This window comes from Panthera uncia, chromosome B1 (genome assembly GCF_023721935.1).
Source record: "Panthera uncia isolate 11264 chromosome B1, Puncia_PCG_1.0, whole genome shotgun sequence".
Lineage (NCBI taxonomy): Eukaryota > Metazoa > Chordata > Mammalia > Carnivora > Felidae > Panthera > Panthera uncia.
Genome location: NC_064811.1, coordinates 98268293 through 98292849, shown reverse-complemented (window position 1 = coordinate 98292849; position 24557 = coordinate 98268293). Strand labels below are relative to the sequence as shown.

The following is a 24557-nucleotide window of genomic DNA, read 5'->3' as shown; positions in this document are numbered from 1 at the left end:
CTATGCAACATGTGACAACATTATTTCCCAAGGATGTGGAAAATACAGTATGAGAAAAATGACTTACTTGATCTTTGTCTCTGTTTTTCTGTCCATTACGTTTCTAAGCTTATGCAATAGATCCTTTGATTCATTTCCTGGTCCCTGGGGAAAATGTTTAAACTACTGTTCTTGGGAAATTTAAGATTTACTGCCAAATCATATTTATGTTCCCTTCATCAAAAACATGGCCCCAGAGTGATGTTTAAAATTAGGCATAAAAAAATACAACTCTTCATCCAGGAAATCACCAACAACTTATTTCCTTAAGCACAGAATAGGAAAAATTTTGCTTAATTGCCTTACCACATCTCTCTGGTCCAAGTGGTAAGTTTTGTTTCATGATATCTTTCTTGTCTGAGGGATTTACGCAGTAATTTCATGTATGTCAGTTTATTTTAAAGAGACAGGAATGTCATAAAGTGAGTGGGGTTTTCAGATGAATGATTGTTTTTCTGAAATAGATAAAAGGCCACAAAGAGGGAAAAAGAGATTAAAGTGGAGTATACAATGATGGTCAGGATGGTATACTTTTCAAATACAAATGAAGAATGTGGAGATATCTTTTACCAGACGTCTCCCAAGAACATTTCTTCAAAATAGGTCCTTGTAAGTACACATTTGAGATTGAGAGAAGAGGCTCTTATAATATGTATGTCTGAAATTCTTAAACAACTCTCCATTAAAACAAACAAAAAAATAAAAAAAAAAACACTGGGTAAAGGATGTAAAAAGAAGTGTTTAGAGCTTATCTATTTGTAAAAAGATTCCTAAGTTACACCTGTCAAAAATTTCTGCTCAAATTTGTTTTGATCTAGTTCTTAAGTATTATGACACCCTTTCTGATAGTAGTGTTCAGACTTTTCAGCTCTATCCTTGTTCTTAACCTTGGCCTATTTTGGAAATGGTAATTCTAATGCAGGTAAGTTCCTTTTAAAATATGATTAGTAGACCAACAATTGTTGACCATCAGGAGTCACACAAGGGTATGACCTAAGATGGAGCTTTTGTGTGTGTTTTAGCTAGGAGGTAAGTCATCTCCAGATTCTTCACTTAAAGGGCTTAAAGGAGGCGGGGGCAGGAGGGACAATCTTCTACAATTTGTTACTGTGGGTCAGTTATTTCCAGGTGAAATGCAACTTCAATTTTGCAACTAGTTGCTAAATGCAGTTCAGTCTAGATCAGTACTTTTTTTTTTTTTTTTTTTTTTTGCACAAAATGAAGCCTACATGTGACTTCGATACACTGATAATTAAACATTTATGCACCATTCATAAGACAGGATTTTGACATTGACCATGGTTGACCGTGCTAGGTAGAATATCATAGAAATTTAAACAACAAAAGGACAACAAAACAGAGGTTGAATAGTGACAGCAAAGAAAATAAATACTAAATGGTTCTTCTTTATAAAAGACTGCTTTCTGTATGACATTCCTGTCTCTTTAATGTAATGAATGTATGATACATTTGACATAATCTTATATAATGGAACATGAGCACTCTACCGACAAAGGATGGAGGTCTAGTGATGCAGGTGAAATGATAAGCAGAGGCTACTGAAGTTCTGCTCTACAGCATGTCAGCTGTTTCTCACCTTACCCCAGGGTACCTTGTGGCTGCTGGGGCGTAGAGGCTGCTCTGGGTTTCACAATTCTCTCCCTCCTCCAGACATTATCTGTGTGTTTCAAGAATAATTGTGGGTAATTATAATTACACTTCGCGGATGCTAGAACCGAAGCAAATCACTCTAGTCATGGCTTCAAGAAAAGAAAAATTATTCTCTTCTAAGCTCTGCTTTTTCTCATTAGAGAAATGATGTACTTAATGTTTTTTATTGTTTATTATTTTTGAGAGAGAAAGAGAGAGAGAGAGACTGAGAGCAAGCAGGGAAGGGGCAGAGAGAGAGAGGGAGACACAGAATCGGAAGCAGGCTCCAGGCTCTGAGCGCTCAGGACAGAGCCCAAGGTGGGGCTCAAACTCACAGACAGCGAGATCATGACCTGAGCTGGAGTCAGCTGCCCAACCGACTGAGCCACCCAGGCACCCCTGATGTATTTAATTTTAAAGTGTGTTTCCTGTGGCAAAGATCCTGGAATTAAAGAGGTAAGGAACAGAGAAATTTTATTTTGTCAGGTTTTAAACTGAACTTGGCTTTTAAAAAGTATTGAACTACATCAAAATACTCTCAGAACCTAAAAACCCAGATTAAAAAAAAATTTTTTTTAATGTTTATTTATTTTTGAGAGACAGAGAGAGACAGCATGAGCAGGGGAGGGGCAGAGAGGGAGGGAGACACAGAAACCAAAGCAGGCTCCAGGCTCTGAGTGGTCAGCACAGAGCCTGATGCGGGGCTTGAGCTCACAAAGCTGAGCCAAAGTTGGATGCTTAACTGACTGAGCCACCCAGGCGGCCCCCGTATTTTTTAAAGAAGATATTTATATAGCAAATTATAAAAAGTCAGAGATGGAAGGGATTGGAGATCCTGCAATCCAGCTTCCATGAGACATAGGAGTTCTTTTTACAATACACCTGATAGGCATTGCAGTGGTAAAGGCACAGGCTATGAAAGATAAACTTGGAGTCAGCCAGTGGGTCTGTCATTTTAGGACTATTTGTGTGACTTTGGGCAATAAACTTGGAGTCAGCCAGTGGGTCTGCCATTTTAGGACTATTTGTGTGACTTTGGGCAATTTTCTTAACCTCTTTGAGCTCCAGTTTGTTTATCAATTAAAAAAAAAAAAATAAGGGTAACTTTCCTCCAAATAAGGTTGTCATGAGAATGAAATTAAGTACATGTATTAAAGCTCTTAACATTTATGCGTCCAATATATATGTTAATTCCTTCTCCACCTCTTCCCCATCAAGATTTTGAAGTTTTAAGTTAAACTGAAACTTACTACCTTGTAACTTCTGTTCATTAGTCCTAACATTTCTTTTTCATCAACAGTGACGTTTACTCTCTCATCCACACCAGAGTTCCTCAAATATCCAGCTCTCCTATCTCTCATTGGTCTCTTCTTCTCCCACTGGTAAGTAGACATTTATCTCATATTACGGAACTTCCAGAGGTCACCATCCTTTTTGTGTTAGAAATAAACTTCAGTGCGTCAAAGACCTGAAAAACAATACTGTTGTGGTAATCAGAGCTGCTACTCAGTGGGTCTACTTTTCCCTTTGTTCTGTACATTCTTCTAATATTTAAGCAGCTTCCGACTGATTTTGCATTTTGTCAATCTACCACACCATTTGACCATCTTAAGTAAAGGCACAGCAAAAACATTGGGCTCTTTGTCCCTGTGATCCTTAAAGTACACAAATTTCTTTTTAGTTTTGAAAGTTTTAAATCATCTTTGTTTTCATTTTAAAAGGCTAATTGCTCTAAAATTCTCCTTCAGCCTAGATCCCCAAATAAAAATGTTTTCATGACTGCCGGAGAGATTTAAGTTAGGTATTAGTAAGAACATTTTTGACTGGAGATAACACACTCTATTGCCCTACAGCCAAGGGAACTCCCACAATCCCTTTCCCCAGAGATAAGAAAAAACAGCCAAGGAGCTTTGTACAGTCCCTTCTCTAGATGATAAAATTGTATCATTCTATTCCTAGAAATCTTTATTCTCAGCCTTGATGAGAAGCAGGGGGTCAGATAAAATCACCTCTTTATTCTTCTGTTTAAGAAAATAAGTAAAAATGAATGTTTAGAGCAAATTATTCACAAGTTTTAGAATGGCTGCCTGGGAAGCACTTTCTGAGCAGGAAGAGAGTTTGCTGCCATCTCCTGGACCTCTGGTATCAAGTCCAGTCTGCAAAGTCAGCACTTCAATGCCTGCTCGCTTCAGACAAGGCATCAAGAGCATTTGAAATCGGGTGCAGTTGACAAGTCTGGCTGTGTCTGACTGGATAAACTGGAAAATTATTTATGGGTTTCAAAGAATAAGGTTGACCTAAGTGTTTTGTGGGTTAGAAAAGTGTTTTTCAGAGCGTGGTTCACAATCATTAGCATCAGAATCACCTGGGGTGTATGTTACAGGAACAAATTCCTGGACCCCACCCAGACCTACTAAATCAGAATTTCCAAGGTGGGAACAGGGTGGAGAAAAGGTCTTAATTTCCCCCGGGGAACAAGGGTTGGAAAACTGTGTGTTCGAACACTGTGAAGGCAATACTTGGCTAAAACCAAAGTGCTCTATATAAAGGAAATCTTATTGGTTGGTAAACTGAAACGTACAATTAAAATAAAAACTTCTAAGTGATATCATTTGCTTTGCTTTTTATTTCAATAATACCACCCACTGAGTTGTAACATTTCACTGGGTGTTTCATAATGTAGAATTCAAAATCTAGTTAGCTTTTTTGGGTTTATATGAAGAATTATAATTGGTGCCATCGGATGAGCATTAACAAGTGGTCCAGCGGGCAAGATCATCAATAAATTCTTGAGTGTGATATAAAGAATAAAACAAGACCTAATTGTGGAAGAACTGGTATGATGCTTAGCATTTTACTTATATTAGGCCAGCCTATTCTTTGGTGATTTTTAGCTCTAGAGGAAGGCTTTGTGAACATTTCTTTACCAATCTGAGGGCTATGCAATTCAAGAAAGAGATATTGTTTTTTACTTTTTAAGAAAAAAAATGTAATTAAATGGCACAGAAGGGAAACAGAACTAAATCCATGGAAATATATTTGAAACAAAAGCAATTTTGGCTTCAGATAAAATTTTCAGCATCTCACCTTGTTTTGATTTTTTTTTTTTCTCTTCAAGATTAAGTCCTGACTTCTGCTTCTGACTCATAAAGAGTCTAGAAGTACACCAGAAAACCCACCAAAATTCCCTGGGTTTTAAAGGCAGCTGGAATTCTAGGTTCCTCCCTACGTCAGTCACTCAGCTTCTGAGAATTGTTTTTCATCACTTGCTCTGTGAGCTGGGAGTTTGCTCTCTTCAGATAGAGGTTTCACTCTGTTTTTGGAAACTGCTCACGCTTCTCAGGCAAGGGGATCAATTACTCTAAAAAGGCCAGGTTACTGACCCTTTGTCCTGGGACAGTGTTGGGGAGGAGGGATAAGAACAGCTGTCTGCAGCGCCTTCAGAGGTCAGCCAGGTTCTGTCAGAGCCCCAACTGTTGCAGGGCTGAATTGGGGTAGCCTCGGCGACCAGGCTGCCAGCTGTTCCACTTTCTGTGTGATAGACCTATTTAAGCTTCAACTATCCTACCAGAACCTTACTCAGAATACCAGCTACCCAATTTTGAGAATATATTTAATTTACAAGCCTTTCGCCATAAGAATTCTCTTTATAGTGCTAAGTGTGCCCCCACTTGTTTTATTTAACATTGATACTTTGAATTGAACACAGTCCTTTACAGTGGAGTCTCAAAGCTGATGTTAAGGGTGTGTTGTTGTTGTTTTTTAAATATTGTACCAGTCTTTTTGATTCCTGGTCTCATTATGTATATTATTACAACAATGCTACTACAACAGATGAAGATGAAGAAGAAAACAATTGTCCAACAGGCTGAATAGAGAGGAATATAGACATATAAAATTTCAGTAAGAAAACAGAGAAGAAATGATTTCTCAGCAAAAGACTCTTGACAATAGATTATTTGTGTCCATAAGAGATTTATACACAGTGCTTCTGCTTTTTCTATTTTAGTTGTGTTAGATCCCTTAAACTGGAATTCACACTAACAGAAGAAAACAAAAGAGCTTGTTTAATCGTTGTGTGTATATTTCAAATAGTTTTTGAAATAGTAGCTATTGTTTGTTAAGTGGCCTTTGCAATAATATTAATAGCTAACATATGTTGAATGCTTTCAATGTGCCAGGCACCGTTCTATACACAAAACACATTGATTCGTGTGATCTTCACAATGTGTGAGGTGCACCTACTATTGTCCTCATTTCACAGCTAAGGGCACTGAGGCTCAAAGAGGTGGAATCATCTGCCTAGAGTCTCCCAAGTGGCAAGAGGTGGGCCTGGGATGCAGCTCCCAGCAGTTTGGCCTGGGTCCACACTTACCCACTACAAGCTGTGCCTCTGTATGCTTGCTGTTTGTATGCATTGTCCCACGTAATCATAGGTGAATTTCATTTAAGGACTGGTTACCTTTTGCATCTCCTAAATCAAACCATGCCTTTTTAATTAAAAAACTGGGAGAAATGTTATTCTGCATTGTTGTTATTAAAATTTGAGAGGTTTCTCTTCATCGTTATTCTTTTTTCCCTTTATTTACCTGGTATAAATTTACACAGCCCTAGTAAAATATGACACTATTTGGCTGGAAGTGGGTGTTTGAGGAGTTTGGTCTAGTGCATATCTGTTCAATGGTAACTAGAAAAATGTTAGACTTCCCCCTGCCAGTTATTGCATTATAAGCAAATAAGATAGGCCAGCAGAAGTAAAACGATAGCTTTTCCCCTCCCCTCGTACCTGCTTACAAGTGTCTATCATTTGGGGCTACCAAACTCTTAAGAAGTCTTTTTAATATTTCTTACTTTGATTTAGAAGATTTAAAGTAATTTTTGGGTTAGTTCTGAGACAGGTAAAGCTTATTGCTCTGATGGACAATTCGTTTTATCTGTGACCATTGTCTTGGGATCAAGAGAGGTAATGTAGCCTTGTGTTTACAGAATGGCTCTGGTGCTTGATTGTCTGGTCTTCAGGCTTATCCCTACCTCCTTAGACAAGTTCCTTAAGTTTTCTTTACCTCAGTTTCTCATCTGTAAAGTGGAATGATCACAGTATCTACTTTATAGTCATTTTGTGATGACTAAAAAGTCACCATTTGTTAAGTGTTTAGAATGGCAGCCAGCGTATAAGAAGCCCTTGTAATTATCATCCTGTTAATGGCTCTATGATCTTAAATTAAGGCAGTGAAGCTCTACAAATATAATGAGGGGGTTTTTACAATAAACTCAGAAGTTCACATCTTCTCTCCTTGAGGTTGGTGATGGGAATGTTCAAACCCATGTTTGGAATCCATTACACTAGTTTCTCAGGAGATGTTTTCAAAATAACAATGAGATACAGGTGAAGAAAAAAAAGCTACTGGAAAAAACATAAGGTGTAACAATGTCCTTGCTGAGAAGTCTTTGACAGAAATACTGTTGAGAAATCCTCCATTGAGGACACTGTGGCAGGAAAGGTTTGCTGTCTCATGCATATCCAGGATAGACAAGCCAGAAGAGACTTCATGGAATTCTAAGTTTCCAGTGATGATTATTTTTTAGATTATAGTTTGAAACACTGAAAGCCTGTGACCCTCTCATCATTATTCTGTTTAGAATTATTCTTGTTGATATGTCTCAGTTATTATTGCTTTAGTAGCAAGCCAAGCTGGGTGCTGATTCACTATTTAATAAGGACGTTCCCTGAATTACACTTAGTCAAAATGGCATGAAGCCTAGGAGAGCACTTCCTTTTATATAAAGATTTTGTGCTTTATTTTTTTAAGTGACATTCCTTCCAGTCTCAGCCCATAAATATCACCTATTCATCCTGAAATAAAAAAATGAAAGAATTTGGGTAACTAGTACAAAATCACCGTAAAATCCATCTTTTTAAATTATTAAACAGATGCTTCTTTTTTCAGAGACTGTTTTTCACTTTCAACATACTATCATAGCATCTGATTTTATGAGCAATCTTGGTAAGGGGGTCCTTTCTAATGTCATTCAACATGGTCAAAGTCACCTATAAAGCCTCTACAGAGTAGCTCTTGCTAGTTTGGGGAGCACACAATTTACAGGTCTCAGGGAATGGTATTCTGGGGTCTAATGAGATGGTGGAAACCATGTGGTACTGAAGGGAGGGTCCAGGCTTGGATGTCAGACAAATGTCTAGTTCCAACCCTATCCTACTACTTATAAGCTTCGTGATTGTTGGACAAGTTTTTTAGCCTCTCTGAGCTTCAGACACCTACACCTCATCTGTAAATTGGGAGTAATACCTTCCTTTCAGGGTCATTCTGAAGAGTGAATGAAATCACACTGAAATTGTTTGGGAGTGCAAGTTCACATTGACTCCAGAGTCCACTATGTAACACTGTGTGATCTTGGACCAGTCCTTTAGCTTCTTTATGCCTCTGAATCCCAACTCTAATTTATAAACTGGGAATAATGATAGTATTAATTTCATAAGGACTACTGATTAAGAGATAATCTTTGGTGATTGCTGGTGGGGGGCAAAGGGGGACATGGTTGAAATGGTGAGGTGGTCAAAAGGTATAAACTTTCAGGTTTAAAATAAGTACGCCTTGAGAATATAATGTACAGCATGGTGACTACAGTTAATAATGCTATATTATATATTTGAAAGTTGCTAAGAGAGTAGATCTTAAAAATTCTCATCACAAGAAAAAAAATTTATAACTGTGTGGTGATGGCCGTTAACTAGACTTATTGTGGTGACCATTTCACAATAAATACAAATATTAAGTCATTATATTGTACAGCTGAAACTAATATAATGCTATATGTCAATTATATGTCAATAAAAGAAAAGAGATAATCTATGAAAGTTGTTTGGCACAATTCAGGGCCTAAAGTTTATGCTCAGTTAATGTTAGCTATTGTCATAACTTACAGAAAGTATTTAACACAGCTCTTGGCACACAGTAGAAATTTAATACATGAAGCCACCTCCTGTCTTTTCCTCAGGTCTCACAAGGTTGTCTAAATGACTGCCACAGCTTCCATCCCCATCCATATAATCCTGTTTTAGATCATAATACTTGACCCAGGGCCTTTGGGTGGTTTTGAAAACAGATTTGTCCACCAAATAAAGATATCAAAGATTCTCTGACTTCTACAATGTCTTCTTAAGGGGCACCTGGGTGGCTCAGGTGGTTAAGCATCTGACTCTTGATTTCAACTCAGGTCATGATCTCACAGTTTGTGAGTTCGAGCCCTACAACAGTCTCTGAGCTGTCAGTGCACAGCCTGCCTGAGATTCTCTCTCTCCCTCTCTCTCTCTGCCCCTTCCCCCGGCCCCCCATGTACACGTTTTCTCTCAAAATAAATAAACATTTAAAAATAAGTAAATAAAATAAAATAAAATGTCATAGCCAGCTGGATGATGGCAGGGTCTATACCCAATCCAATACTTTCCTTTTTGATATTTATTCCCAAGAAGAAAAATTGTCTCTGTTTATATTCCTAGATTATACATTTCTTTTCAACTTTGAGCTAGTGTCAATCTTTTACTTTTTGTTTTGTTTTTCCATGAACAAATCATTAATAGTTAATGAGCAGCTCAAGAAATAGAGGCTGTGAAAGCAAGATTCCTCCATGGCACATATGAATGTTATTATGCTTCTGACTATTATTACACTTATTGAGGAATGAAGATAGGCTGGAAAGTATGTCCTTATGACTATTTTTATTGGGGACCCTGAATGTATATTTCACCAGTCACAAAGCACACATAATTTAGATAAACATATCAAGGACAATGTAACAGGGGTAAAAGAAATTCTATGTATCAATAACAAAAAATTATTTAAACTATAGGCCCTGTATAAGCCTAACTTTCTTTATACTTGAGATATACTTCATTAACCAGCAAATCTCATATAAAATCAAGAGTCTGAGAAATGTCTCACAGGATTTGATATTTTCAAATTAAATTTTTTCTTCATTCAATTGCCTCTGAGTAGGTAGCTCTGTGATTTCCAAGTGCCAAATGGTAATTTAGTGTAGACATACATATACCATAGAAACATATTAATTTTTAAAAAGTTAAGAAATTGGCTGTACCTGATAACATCAAGGAAAGGATAGGTCTGATTTGGGGGCTCCTCCTGAAGGCTGGTTTTTATTGGCTTGTTACTCCATAGAATAGCCTAAAATTTTTGTACTTTTTTTTTTTTTTTTTTTTTTTTTTTAACCATAGAGGAAGAAACGGAGGCTGGCCTCTTTTAGTGATTTTGCCTGGTGTTTGGGTCCTGTGGGAATTTGCTAGTTTGCTTTATGGCCTTTAGCCAACCCTGGTGGGAAGTCTAGAGAAGAATTCAATTCTGCTTTTTCCCAGAATACTTGTTGACGAATTCAGCAGCACTGAAGTGTTACATGAGTCTTTGTGTCCCCCAGAGTCCAGTGATAAGGGGACATGAGACCAGTGAGGGTCAGTGTGTCAGAGAATATAATGTTGGTTCTTAGAATTTACATATTTTTCTCATGAACTTTTAGCAATTTTTAAAACAAACTCAACAACTCTGATTTTAGGAGGGAATGAGCACACAACCCACTGCCTCCCTTTGGAAGCATTTTAAGCATTTAGCTTTTCAGAAAACAATCACTTCTTTTTGATAACCATGACTTCAAATACCCTTCCTGCCAGGCCGGCTGTGACTCATAAACAGCAGTGGGTTTCAGGAACTCACCCTTAGAATACGGGTGCTTGCGGCTTCTCAACTCTATGACTGGATAAAATGATACACAGCAAGGGCTTTTGTCTGAAAGATTAAATCCACACTCAGACAGTAACAGCCATGTGTCTTCTGGGCTCTTAAGAGGCCTCCCTGTGAAAGTGCCATGGAGTCCTAGTGTTTGATACGCCTGTCAGCAGCCGAATGACCTTCAAAGTTCTTTAACCTAGTGGCTGTAAATAGGACAATGGTCCCACATTTGCTAGGCCACACCCTTTAAATGTGGATCATTTGTTTTTGACATCTCAGATGTGACTCTTGCTGCCAGGCTAGAATTTAGGCTTTGTGATAACACTCAGCTGCCCATGAAGAAGCCCATTTCTTGAAAGGGGTCAGCACTACCTAAAAGAATTTTAACCCCAGCATGCTTGAAAGAACTATTTGTGACTCGGATCAGTTTTCCTATAATTAAATGAATTGGTTCTTATGAAGATTAAATGAGATACATGTTATCATCAACAGTCATGCTAGATATATTTTGAAATACAAAGTTTTACATGCTCCAGAATGACAATCCAAATGTGACTCATGACACATATGCCTAAAAACTTATGCTTTCTACTATCAATGAATAGTCAAAATGTGGAAAACAGTGTGATTCTTCCTCTCTCACAACAGAATGTGTTTATTCTTGAAATATGAGAAATAAAATTGGAAATGTTTTAAGACTGAAGTGGCAATGCTCAGATCCCCAATCTTACCAGTTCTGTGACTCAGTTTACCCCCTATAAGACAGGAATCTGCCATATTTAGATTTACATACACCTTTCTTCCTGGAGTATCTAGTGCCGTGCAGACTCATCGCACAACAGTCAGGAAGAGAGGTTTGAGACATTATTAAGGGGAAACTCATGCTAAAAAATTGCATAAGGTCCTGCAGTAAGTCAGTGACTGTGACTACATTTTATTTTATATTCCGGTGCCTGTAAACTTCGCAGTGGGTTCTTTGGGATAAGGTACATAAGGCACCTAACATAACACAGGCACTCAGGAAATGATCATTGCTATCGTGGTGACGAAGAAAACTTGACTTCACAAGCACTCTGCTTGGAAGTTAAGCTAACAAAGGACAGAGGAAAAGGCAAGGTGCTAAAACCTAAACAAAACCTGCCTCCTCATACCTCACGACCAAGCAGTCAAACATCTGCTACCACAACAGAGCCAACAACACCCAGATCATACAAAGGGTTCCCAACGGGAGGGAAGCTGAGGTCATGAGTTCTAAGCCTCCCACCTGCCACACTGACATCATTCCCATAACTGCAACCTGAAAGGTGGCGCATACAGCTTATTGGGCATGCAAGTTCCCAGGAGGCTCTCTGATTGAGGACAAGTGGCAAAGGGAATCCCTCTTACTCCAGGGAGCTGGCTTGGTCCTTTTCCCTCCCACTGCCCCCATCTCATTGTGTGGTCACACTCTGCAGATACAGTCTGGGAGGATTCCCACCCCTCCTCCATAATGTAGGACCATCTGATTCAAGATGAGACCTATGTTTCCAATTCCCAAAGTTGTGGATGTTTGACTGCATGCCTGGCATGTTTCTGAGAAGCTTTTTGGGAACCCTATGACACTCCCAGTCATGCTAGTGGTGTGTTTAGTCATCAACTCCAAATAGTGGCTCTGCTAAGATTGCCACCTGTCCTACAGGAAATGGACTGAAAACACTTCTCATTCCTACATACCACAAACCCCTGGACAACTGGGAATACTTGTGGGTCATTACCATCCTAGGCCATATTTGAACTGGTGATCTCAAATTAACTACCTTGTGTTGCATTATCTTTCCTCTACTTCATGCCATTCTTTAAATGCTATGTCAAGAATGCAAAGTTATAAAAACGATCTTTCCTGCCTCACCTCAAGAAGCCTTTTTTGTTGTTGTTCTATTAGAAAAGAATGCAAAATGCACAGCATTTAACAGACTTCCTTTGCAGGGAACAAGTAATACTAAACAATAGTGTTATATAATGGATAGATTGCTTTTTCCTTTACCCTGTACTAATCTTCCTAACTGATTTCCCAAAAAGGCAAATGAGAGACCAAGCTACATCCTGTGGTTGAAACCTCTACGTAAACTGCCCCCAAAGGCAATGGAAGATTTCCCAGAGAAAAAAGCAGAAGAAACAGCCCCATTGCCCTGTTGCTGACTTAATTCTTTTTTTGTGTGTTCTTAGAGTTTTACAATGGGCAGCTTGCAGTTTTACAACGTACAGAGAAATGAATATGCTCACAAGAAGAAATTCGGATGTTTTGGGAACAATAGAAGAGACACAGCAGAGAAGTGACTTAGGTCAGAATAGCTCATCAGGGAAGATTATTTTTTAAAACATGTACATTAAACAGATAAAGAAGAAAGTAATATTTTAATAGGATAGTGAAAAATATAGCAGATTGACAGTGACAGCAGTAAAAGAACAGGAATACAGATATTTTCAGAGGATTAAATTGGTACCATGTACCCTCAAACCAGGCAAGTTGTTTGTTATAAGAGGTCTCTAAACAGATCTCCTGTATTGAGTAGATGGTTTTCCTTGAAGCTGTCAAAAATGCTTTATGGTTCTCTACATTAATTCATGTTGAATATTTTCCATGGTTGGTCAGACTTGGACTTAAAATAGACATGAGAAAGGTCTTCAGGTTTACTGTCAGTAACGTTATTAACTTCATAGCCAGCTGGATGACGGCATGGTCTGTGACCAATCCAATTTACAAGGTAACCTTGCCTGAATCCTCCTGGTCCATCAAATATAAATAACAAAGTGAAGGTGCGAGAATAGAATTGCAAGGAACAGTGGGAGAAGCAGTAGTCAGAAAGCAAAACAAACACAAGGAAAAACAATCTGTGAGGTCACTCAGAAATTAATCATTGTGTGTTCTCACCCTACGGCCTCCACACATAGGGGGTTCCTCGTGCTTCACAATCAGCCCCTGTAGTCAGTAACCTTTCATGCCTCAGTGATGTGCTTTCCCAAGGGAAAAATAAGAGTCATGTGTACCTTTATCTGCAGCCTGTTCACCCTTTTATACATTATTCTTTTATACTGTATCCTACCACTTGCCTCAGCTGAGGAAAACAAACTTACACTTTCATGGGCAATTGGAGATATATACATACTCAGTTTCTTAAGTAAACTGGGAAGAGAAGATAGAAATCCGTCTCAAAGGATAATTATCCCTCTTGCCCTATCTCATTTACCTTAAAGAAGTCTTCTGAAATGAGTTAATACAGGTAAAACATCTGGCAAAGAACCTAATACAAAATAAGTGCTCAGTAATTACTGACACCCTCTTTCTTACCCTTCTTACTAAACTATATACATTTCACAACCCCCAGAAGTACCTTCTCTGCAATATCAAACAGGTGGCTGAGGTTGACAGACCAGAGCTGATCCCTGTCCTCAGTAAATTTCTTATCCCTTAACACTAGTAATAGAGATAAAGCACTACTTAAAAAGGAAATCTCAGCCAATACATGTTATATTTTCACTACACTTGAACCTTTTCACCACAGGAGCACAGCTGTTACACTACATAAAGGCTGTGTGCAAGGTTTGATAACACTGATCACTGTCTTTCTCGTGACTAAAGCATAAATCCTAAGTATCCTGCTTACTTAATATAATGGCACATGTCTATTTTGGGGTGCTCCCATATTTTTTAAGTGTGCAAAGAAGATAAATATGTTTTAAGTCAATCTGAGTTAGATTTTTGACTCATTAAAAATATTATGCTCCTTGGACCCAGATTGGGAAGTGACATCTGAAATTAAGTAAGTTGAGGACTTGCTAGGCATTCTCGGGGACTCAAGTAACACTGCAAACAATTTGTTTCAAGCAAAGTGGACACTCAGCTTCGGCTACAAGATCACTCTTCCGCAATAGATGGTTTCCACACCTGAACTGTGACACCACTTTTCTTGGCTGAGAACTTCGGCCTTGGTGCCACAAAATAAGATGTAGAGGCTGATTCTTGCTTTGGAGAGGTGGGAATGCCCACGGGCACTGGCGACGCACTGACAGGCGAGGTGGCCTCTGCAAAGAAGGGATGCTGAGAGCTATATGCTGGGACCGAGTACACAGATGAGGCCTGCGCATTAGTGGGCGAGCCAGCATTCACTGGCCGGGGAGGAAGAGCTTGCTTCATGGCTGGCATCGAATTGACCTTGATGGATGACTTTTGGAGGAGGCCATCCTTTGCATCTGGAGGTTGGAAAGTAAACAAGGATGCATTTAGCTGGTATGGTTGGTGCTTCATGACGTCCAAAGCATTGAGGGGTTTTTTGCCCTTTTTCTTGCTTGTCTTGGAGGCCTGTGGGGCTGATGACTGAGACTTGACAGCGGCCAGAGGGTAGGAGGGGGAGTGGATAGGATTGTAGGCCACAGGAGGAGGTGCTCGGACGTTGGAGGAGTACTTCCATCCGGCCGGTAGAGAGGGAGTGGGAGACTGGGCGCGAGCCGCATGGGCCTGCACGGTGTCTGAATCCACCACGTACTTCTCCATCCTCGACTGCCTTTTAGCAAAGAGCTGGGCTCCTTTCCCGCTCATTCCCGGAAGCTCATTGGATGGTCCCACTGCACCAGCATGAGCGGCGTTTACTGTCGGTGCGGGAGCCGTTGGCTTCGGTGTGTAGTTCGGACTGGCCACTGCTGCCTGTGGTCCTTTGAAGGGACCAGCCAGGGTCAGAGCACTCGCGGGCCGGGCAGGAGCGTAGGAAGGCTGGGCTATTTTGATGGAGGAGACAACGGTGCCCTGTGATGGGTTGGACGTGGGGAAGGCAGGAGGTTGGCTTGGAGCCATTCCTGGGGACCAGACCGGAGAAACTGGAGTTACTGGTTGGGAGGACGAGGACTTGACTGCAGGTTTCGGAGCGACAGGAGGCGGAGTCTTTTGTTTGGCAGAGGAGCTCTGCATGAAATTACAAGCCTCTGCTCCTAAACTGAGGTAGTCTTCTTCGGGTCCGGAATCGCCTCCAGCTCCAGCTCCCTTTTTGCCTTCTGAATTTTGAAGAAGTGACAAGAGTTCAGGATTCGGGTTCACCTTGGGCTCTTTAAAAGTGAACATGGGTTTTGTCGTGCTCCTCCTTTTGGCCTCCTGCAATATTCCGGTTCTTTTTGCAGGCACAGCGATCCTTTCATCCCGGGAAGCTATCCGCTCAGATGAATCGTAAAAGGCTGGCTGGGACCACGGGGCAGGCTGGGGCCACGGAGGAGGCTGCGCTGGGCCAGCTGTGGGACTCGACACTGCTCTGGGGAAGCCCTCAGGTGGAGGTGTGACCGCAGAATAAGGTGGAGGCGCAGGGAAGTCCGCGATGGGACTCGTCATATTCCGGGTTGGGGAGAAGGGGGCTGCAGGCTGGCTCACAGACCCCGGGAAGGGTTTGGCTGTTCTGTTCATAGGAACCGTCCTCTGGGCCTCTGCCGTTTCGGACACCCCACTGAAGCCATTCTGTTGGGGCCCATGGCCAAGACCATGGCTCACCTCGATGTAGCTTCTGCTCACTGAGCTCTGCACTTTCACAGACTCTTCTTCCTTCCTCTGGTAAGAAGCCATGGTTCTCAGGCTGTCTGTCTGGGCAGCATCTGGCTCTCTGCCTGGCACTCCTCCCATCCTCTCCTCCTCTCTTTGGGCCGTGATTTGATCCATTCGCTCCCTCCTCTTGGCAAACATGAGGGCACCCTTGCCCGTGGTGTCTGGCAGCATCTCCATCTTGTCCCCTCTGTTCAGTTTCTTCTCGATGTCCACTAGTCCAGAATCCCAGTCAAAGTTCACAACTTGTGCACTGCCGTCAATGTCAGACAATAACTCTTCATCCACCTCTGATTCACTCGTGCCCAGAAATGCTACTTCACAGTTGTCTTCTTTGTCTCCTTCTTCCTCCTCGTCTGCCTCTCGCTCAAGCTCACCGGTGCCGTAGCTGACTAGGGTGTATTTCTTGGCCCGCCTACGACGCTTCTTAAACATCAACACCCCCTTGGAGTTGGGGTTGGGGGCGTCGGTTAGAAGGAGGGCAATGCTTTTGCATTTAGATTTTGCTTCTTTCACCTGCTTTTCGGATAGGCTTTCACTTCTCCTGAGCCCTAGGGAATGTACAAAAATTATAGTGAGTTGGTGAATTCCAAGAAGACCTCAGAGCAACCCAGAAGTCAACTCTCCTGGGGAAAAGTGAATATGAAAAAAACATGCTTACAATTAGCCACTGAGTTCTGAAACAATCTAACTAATTTCTCTCTCTTATTTATTTCAAAATGTATACTTTTATCATGACATGCAATGATATATGTAACTACACAATGGTCTGTTTCACTTGCTCATATAAATACATCTTTACGTATACTGACTAGAATATACATAGCATATGGATCTTTATACTTGGACAATAAACGCTGGCTACTAAATGTCAGTTAAGGGGATGTAATCCAAACTAAAAAGGAAATAATTTAAGGACATAATATTTTCTGTAAAACAAGTTAAGACATACCTTGTACTTCCATATTTAAAAAATAAAATGTCAATATAAAACTGGTTTCAAGCATTTTTAAAACAGGGGTGGGGAGGCAAGAAACTTTTATTTACCTAAGTGTTTTAATGTAATGAATTTAAATATTTTTCTTCTTCTTCTTCTTCTTCTTCTTTTTTTTTTTTTAACTTTGACATCTCCCCCAGAGTCTTTGTATTCATGAAGGCTGGATTAATATACGTTCAAAAAACAGAATGAATAATAACTGAAGGCATTGAATCAATAATTGCTAATAATTCAGAACACTGGATCATTGTGAATACATATAAGAAATTTAAGCTAAAAAGCTGTCTAGATAAATTTGTTTGAAAAATTATTGCTATTTTGGAAATACAACACTACTTCAGTGGCAACAAGAGTAAGTGTAAATCTTGGGGAAATTTAAAAATTATGTGACTGGTAACCCTTAACTGCGGGGAAAAGCTGATGCGGGAATTAAATCATTTAAAATGAGAGTTTGATGGTTTTAAAGTAACAAACATTTATATACAAATTTTTAATTTTATCATTATGGTTACAAAAATAAATTGGTGGAAAATTAACTTATAGCATCAGTTAATTGTCATCATGTATATAATAATAAGGAGCATGATTCACAAGTAAGTTCTGAATTCTTCAAAATAGTTACATGGAAATTTCAGGAAAACCTGTTGAATATTTTATGATTAAAAATTAGCTTTTTTTTGTCACTGGAAAAAATAAGACTCAATGATTCATTTTTTAAAAATAGAATAGAATCAGAGTAAACAGTTTTATGACAAAGTTACAGATATTCCCTGGCAATCAAATTTTATTTGGAGAAAGTAGTAGAAAGTGTGATCATGCCTAAATGTAATTCCTCTTTCTGAGTAGTGTTACACAACTTACTACTGAATTGACAGTCACAGTTGCACGGTTGTTGCTAAAACTTCACGGTCAACATGTAAAGTATGTGAATGCTGCCTTAATACACTTGTCTGATAGGCTACAAATGTGAAGATGCATACAGATGCTTCAAGTACAAGGACGATTAACAGCACTTGCCAATAAAGCTACAAATGGTTATGCTAAAAATACGCTTTGAAAGGAATAACGATAGGTTAGGAGATTTCCTACGCTACTTTGAATAACTGAGTTCATTACCGTTGTGTGTCACTCATACATTCAAGTGCCTTTGCCGGTCAGCCTTTACCTCCTCAAATGGAATTCCAAAATTTGTTTAAAAAAGAGAGGGAGAGAAAAGAAAATAATAAAAATCATAAAACCTAACTGCCATTCTTATCCTCATTCTCCTTCTGGTGATCACTCCCCTGGGTAAAACAAAACACCGTCAACAGCCTTGAATTTAAATATATTCTGTGTTTGGGGGCATTTAAATGCCTCCACATGGCCCTGGAGAATGACTTCTGTGTCTAGAAGGTAGATGAAATGCTGTGCAGTCGAATGAAGACCTACAAAACGGAGAGGCTCATGTAACTGCTCAGTACTCCACATGTCCTTGTCCATCAAACTCACTTCTGCAAGCATCATCAAGCTGCACAATGATTTTTTTCAAAATGAGGATCTGCTTTTAATATCAGTGGTGGAGCCTGCATTTTAAAGACATCTCTCAGAAGTAGACGCCACGGTTTTTGACATTTAAACTCAGAGTCCGCAATGACTTCAAATACTCCCCTGTGACATTTTACCTGAAATATTACAACATTCTGAGACAAATCAAAGGGACACATTTAACAATATTATTTTCTTTAGCAGCTCCTGTGCCTTTGGGGATAAAAGAAATTGCATTAAATAGCATTTAAATCTACTACTAACTTCACACTTAGTGCCTCCATTTCAGAAATTGGTATTCTCCACAGTTTCACATTTCTTATTCTGTGCATTAATAATTTTTTCAAATCACAAGGAGACATGAGAAAAATCTTAAAAAAAAAAAAATCCACGTAAGGGAAGCAGCAGCAAAAAGCCTTAAGCTCCCAAGCCCCTTCCGATAGCCCAGCAGTGGCCCCAGAGAAGGACTTACGTGCGTGACGCGCTCTGTGCTTGTGAGGTCTGCTGTGATCCCTTTCCAAGCGTGGATCTTCTCCCTGCTCTGTGCCTTCTGATGAGACTGCAAAGGATACCAGAGAAGGAGGTGCTTCTGACTGCCCTCCTTCCACTGGAGAATCCACACACCCCTTTCCTGCCTGAAGCCTGCACCCTTCCGTCTTCTGCCTGTCCAAGCAGTCGAGTATCACTTCCACTCGGGGCAGCCCCTTGTCTCCTGCTTCATTTCCCTGGATCACTTTTAACTCTTTGCCACTGGAGATCTGGATTATCTTGCTGGACCTCAGAGAAGGCTCCCCTTTCTCATTCGTGGGGACCGAATTTATGTGGACAATCCTGTCGTGTTGTAAATAAGGATCTGGGTCAGGAGACTTAGATTTTTCAGCTCCCAGGAGAGCCACCACGGGGACATTTGTGCCCTTGTGTCTCTCTTGTGAAAGGGACAGTTGTAACTCAACCACAGGGCCTGGCTGCCCAGCTTCTGCCTTCTCCCTTAAGATAGCCTCCTCTGCTAAGCGTCCTCTTTGGGAGTCGGGCATGTAGGGAGCCACATGGTAGCTCAGGCCTGTTTCTTCTTTTATGCTCTCAGAAAAACCAGGACCACTCCCTTGGTCCTCAGTCAGAGGAACTCCACTCTTGATCGAGGCAACATAGAACTCTCTGTGCTGGTTCTTTGTGGCTGGTCGAATCTGCAGAGTGGTACTTTCCACGCACCGCTCATGGGTGGGATGCTCAGGGCTTTTGTTTTCAGTTTCAGAGATGGAAGTCTCATTTACTCCACTGGATGGTCTGCACACAGAAAAATCAGTCCAGATGGTTAAACTGGAGTGTGTTACACCTGCCAAAGAACTTCCCAACACTTTTATGATACATGATACCGTCAAAATATTTCCTCCTAAATGTCAACTGCAACATATTTGAAAGCAGAAGTTGGCAACATGTTTATCTTATTACTTAAGGATCTTCCAAATAAACTTTTCTTTAAAGCAAAACCAAAATGCTTACAAAAGATTATGGAACCTAAATCCATCCTAAATTCAGCTTTTATTTTTTAAAAGCACAGGTTATAGCTTCATTGATGTCCTTTATCTGTAACTATTTGCATGTTTTCAAATAACCATGTTTGTTCTAATATGACAAAGCATTTCAATGTCTTACTGACTAAGTTTAGGTCTGAACACTATGTCACATAAACATATTCAACAGCTTCAGAACAATATTAATATACACATAATTCAAGTAATCCTTTTAGAGGCTGTGCTTTCCTGAAAGGAATGAAATAGAAGCTGTTTTTCAAACTCCAGTGAGCATGTGTTTTGTAATAAGTGGACCCCAGCCCAGTACTCTTGTGTAAAGAGAAATCCTTTCCATGCTGCAATGAATCATTGAGTCATGGAGTATTTATAATCGGAGATGTCTCCCCTTCTCCTGTTTGAACCTGTGTCTTGGAGCATTTCCTTGTAGGATCTCTGAAATCAAACTGTTCTTTATCTCTCAGCTAAGAAGTCCACAGCTGCTCACCACAATCCTTTGATTCTGACCTTAACCATTCTCAGTTGGTTTTGCAAACCTAGGTTTGCGAGAAGCAATGCCAGTTTAAGAGTCAAATGACTTCTTGCTAAAACTCAAAATTCTAACGGCTTTTAGAAGAGAAGCATCATTTACAGAATAGCTGTAGGTGATGCCTTCATGTCTCACATTTGTAAGTTCAAAAAAAAAAAAAAAGCAAAAAACAGCAATGTCTATCCCTGCCCCTTTTGTCTTCCCTCAAAATGCACCCTGATTAATGCCAAGTCATCACTTGAAGGGAGTGAACCCCTACTCAAGGGGCTACCCAAAGGAATATATCTTAGAATCTATCTGATAGAATTTCTAATGTTCAAAACAATTGCTCCTAACCTTGCTTTTGACTGCACTTAGTAAAACAAAACTGAACAAAACAATAAAAAACCAACAATCAAGTGAAATGAAGTTTTCTCTAAGGAAGTAATCTGTAAAGTTTCCCAGTAATTAAAAAAAAAAATTATAATATAGCATTTTAAAAACATGGTGATAGCAAATTAGATCTTTCTTATATAGGAAATGATGAATACACTCCATGCAACTAAATTTGATGGTACCACAAGGTCAGAGAGTTTTAATTTAGGAAGCCCTCAGATGGAAGTAGATTAAATCACTTTGAATTATGTTAGCAATCAATTAGGAAGCTGAGAAGAGAGTCATTTGAATTTATTCCAGGCTTATAGACTGTAATACAGGCCAATGGTTTAGATAAATGTTAATATTTACTGGTAGCAGAAGTAAAATGGATGTACAAGAGTAAAAATCATAAAAGCAACAGAGGTTAGAGATTTCATTTCCATTCAGCCTACATAGGTACAATGTTCAGCTATCCAGAATGGTTGTGGTGGTGGTGGTGACAATGATGGTGATGATTGCCTTTGGGCTGATTTTAATTTGAGATTCCATTCGAATCTCATCAATGATTTATTTTGTAAAAGTCAAAATTCTTAAGAGAAAATAATAATAATCATATTTCCAATTATTAAAAGTAGCAGAGAACTAGTTCATTTATTTCTGAAAGCAAATACGTACCAGAGGCTCGGCTCTAAATCACCAAGGATTTTCCCAGTGATAGCCACTGTAATCAAAACAAGAACTAGCAGGGAATGTCCCAGACCACAAATATGTTCCAAAGAAATTGGCCTCATTGACAGAGTAAGGACACTAAAAAGGGAATAAATTGGATAAAGGTTTTCCCCCTATTTGGGATATGATTAAACTTTTACAAAGATGGACATCTTTGATACCTCACAGATTTATGCAGGAGTATGGCTAACACTGTGTCCACACTTGGCAAGCTTCCCATTAGTTTCCTTATAAAAGCAAATGGTAGCTTTATAAGTAAGTAGGATCCTAAATATTGGGCTTGAACATTGGGCTTGATGGCTAAATATTTAGATGGGAGATTCCAAGAATAATGCTATATTTCTTTTATTTTCACAAGATTATGGCCTTACTGAGTTCATGTGTATATAGAAATGGAACCAATAGTGAATGATTATCAGAGGGGTAATGCTGCATGTAGTGTTTCTGCAGAGTTAAGACAAAACCTGGAGAGCTTTAAATTCTATGTGAGATGTCCTCTGACATCTTCTTCCTGAAGACTCTCTCCAAGAAGCCAGAACTTTCCTTTCCGGATTCATTACAATGTAATGGTCAGAGCCTCACTTGCAAAGTCAGTCTGAATTTGCACACAGTACTGTGATTTGCACACTGCAAAAACGCTCATGCTATAGTTTTTTTTTTCTTTTTTTGTGATTGCCCTTGTATTCTTTTTTTTTTTTTTTTTAAGTGTTTAAAGTTTACTAGTGCATTTTTAAGCCGTTAGGTGGGAAGGGTGATATTTGGAGAGACCAGAGTAACAAGTGATTTCCATTAATAGTCCCAAAACCTTTATTCTAACCATCTGCTTTTATCCATACCCAAATGCTTTTACTGGAGGTCCTGACAAGCAGAAATCTAGCTGCTTTTAGGGTTTTTGTTGTTCTTTTCCTTCTCCTAGGCATTCTCTTTCTATAAAAAATTATTGTACAATATAATGATTTAACACTTAAACACTTTTTAATGGAATTTATTGCTGCTATTTTTAAAAATTTAATTCCAGTATAATGAACATACAGTGTTATTATCAGTTTCAGGTGTACAATATAGTAATTCAACACTTCCATACATTATCCACTGTTCATCATGACAAGTGCACTCCCTAATCCCTGTCACCTTTCTCCTTCAACCTCCCACCCCCCTCCCGTCTGATGGTGTCCATCAGTTTGTTCTGTATAGTTAAGTTAAACATTTTTAATTCATCTGTGAATCTGGAATTATAATTTAGTGATCCTGACCCACCACAAAATCTTGACCCTGAAGTATTAAATTACGTTCAACATACTGAGCTTTCTAAACAGCTAGTCTAAAATACCTAAGATTTTCAACAAAGTTCATAAGACAAAGATTTTCAAGTTAATTCTCAATTAACCAGAAAATTAAGTTGATTAGAATTGCCATTTTTCAAACATGGTGGTTCTTCTGTTTAACTAAACTGACTTTCTACAGAGCAACCCCAATTTCCCCATAAATGACAAATTATATAGGTAGTAAAAGCTGTAGTCAGTCCTATCTAACTTCAAGAGAAAACATATAATCCAACAACTCTTTTGTACCTTTTGATGAGCATTTGTAGAGAGTCTGTTATGCTCTCCATGAGCTTGATGACCTGGGGGTAGGTAAGGTCTGCACAAGGGTTGCCATTGATAGAAACCACTTCATCCCCCTCACAGAGCCCAGACCCAGAGGCTTTGCTCTGGCTTCGGATCTGAAAAAGAAAGCAAACACACTGCCACTCTCTCTGAGAAACTTTTATTCGGGAGAGGCAAATAGATCTGCAAACTATAACATTAACTCTGGTTTTTAATCCACCTTTTTACCTATAAGACCACTTTACACACTTCTTATCCCTCTCACACACACAACCCAATATGTACCATCAAGTCAACATTTAATTCATAGCATTGTAACTAAATGGAAAAGGGAAGTAAATCTATGACAAAGGAACTGGAATAAAAAAAAGAACAGAGAAAAGTGAGGGCAGACGTATTAAAAGAATTGAGTTTACATTAAAAATAATTATGTCACATTGTGAAGTCTGACGCTAGTCAGAAAGTGACTTCTCACATTAAAAAAAAATTTTAAAACCTTTTCCATTGCTGACGGATGGAGCACTGACTTTAAGAAGGAGATACAGGGCAGGACAGTTTAAGGAGAGCACTGTACAGCTAAATGAACTAATGAAAGCCATCCCAGCATAATGGGGAACTTAGGCAGCCAGGATATTAAGAATAATGTCAAAGAGAAAAATCCTTTATTGAAATCAACTATGCAAGTCTTGATACTAAGCAAAGTTTAGCAAAGAGGAAAGAAAAAAAAGATTATTTTGCAAATAATAAAAACATCCCTGCTATAAAGATTGCATCATGTTCTTGCACAGAGTGACATGGAACAAAAATTGAAAAAAAAACCTAAAAGAGAACTTTCAGAACCTGGAAAGGAGAAATTCAGAGGACAAGAATAATGACTGAGAGCTCCCACCAGCTCCTTAGTGAGGAATAATTGGAGGTTTATATCCTGTAGAATTATGATAATGGTAAAATGTTATGCTGATTATTCTCCCTTTGCCTTTCCAGGTTCATTCTCCACCCTCTCCACTCTCCACCCTCCGGGCACTGGCCTCTAGAGACAGCACAGGCTGAGCTCCTCAGTGTGCCCCTGGTTGGATTTGGTCAACAGGAAGCCCCAGTTAAGACATCAAAGAGCAGAGGAATGAGAGGTCAGGTAGATGTTCTCCCTGCTGAACCTGCTGGGTCACGGTTTGGCAATGGCTCTGTTCCTCCATCTAGAGAGTCATAGCTCCTCTACGATGCCTTAACTCTTATGTTGAAATAACACATCCCATCTTCTTGTATCTTCAGGCCTAAAGGTAATAGTA

The 24557-nt window shown here is 39.5% G+C and overlaps 1 protein-coding gene and 1 long non-coding RNA gene across 2 annotated transcripts in view; one reads left to right on the top strand and one right to left on the bottom strand.

Moving 5' to 3' along the window:
* Nucleotides 1-17999, bottom strand: part of SYNPO2 (synaptopodin 2) — a 32441-nt gene extending 14442 nt beyond the window's left edge. Inside the window, exon 1 of the mRNA XM_049631094.1 lies at nt 14368-17999. Coding sequence (XP_049487051.1) covers nt 14368-16434 — 2067 coding nt within the window. The 5' untranslated portion in view covers nt 16435-17999. The remainder of the gene's footprint in view (nt 1-14367) is intronic.
* LOC125923063 (uncharacterized) lies at nt 1910-15638 on the top strand. Its single transcript, XR_007457876.1, has 3 exons — nt 1910-2145; nt 2990-3071; nt 15591-15638. It is a non-coding gene; the product is annotated as an uncharacterized LOC125923063 (long non-coding RNA).
* Nucleotides 18000-24557: the final 6558 nt, after the last annotated feature.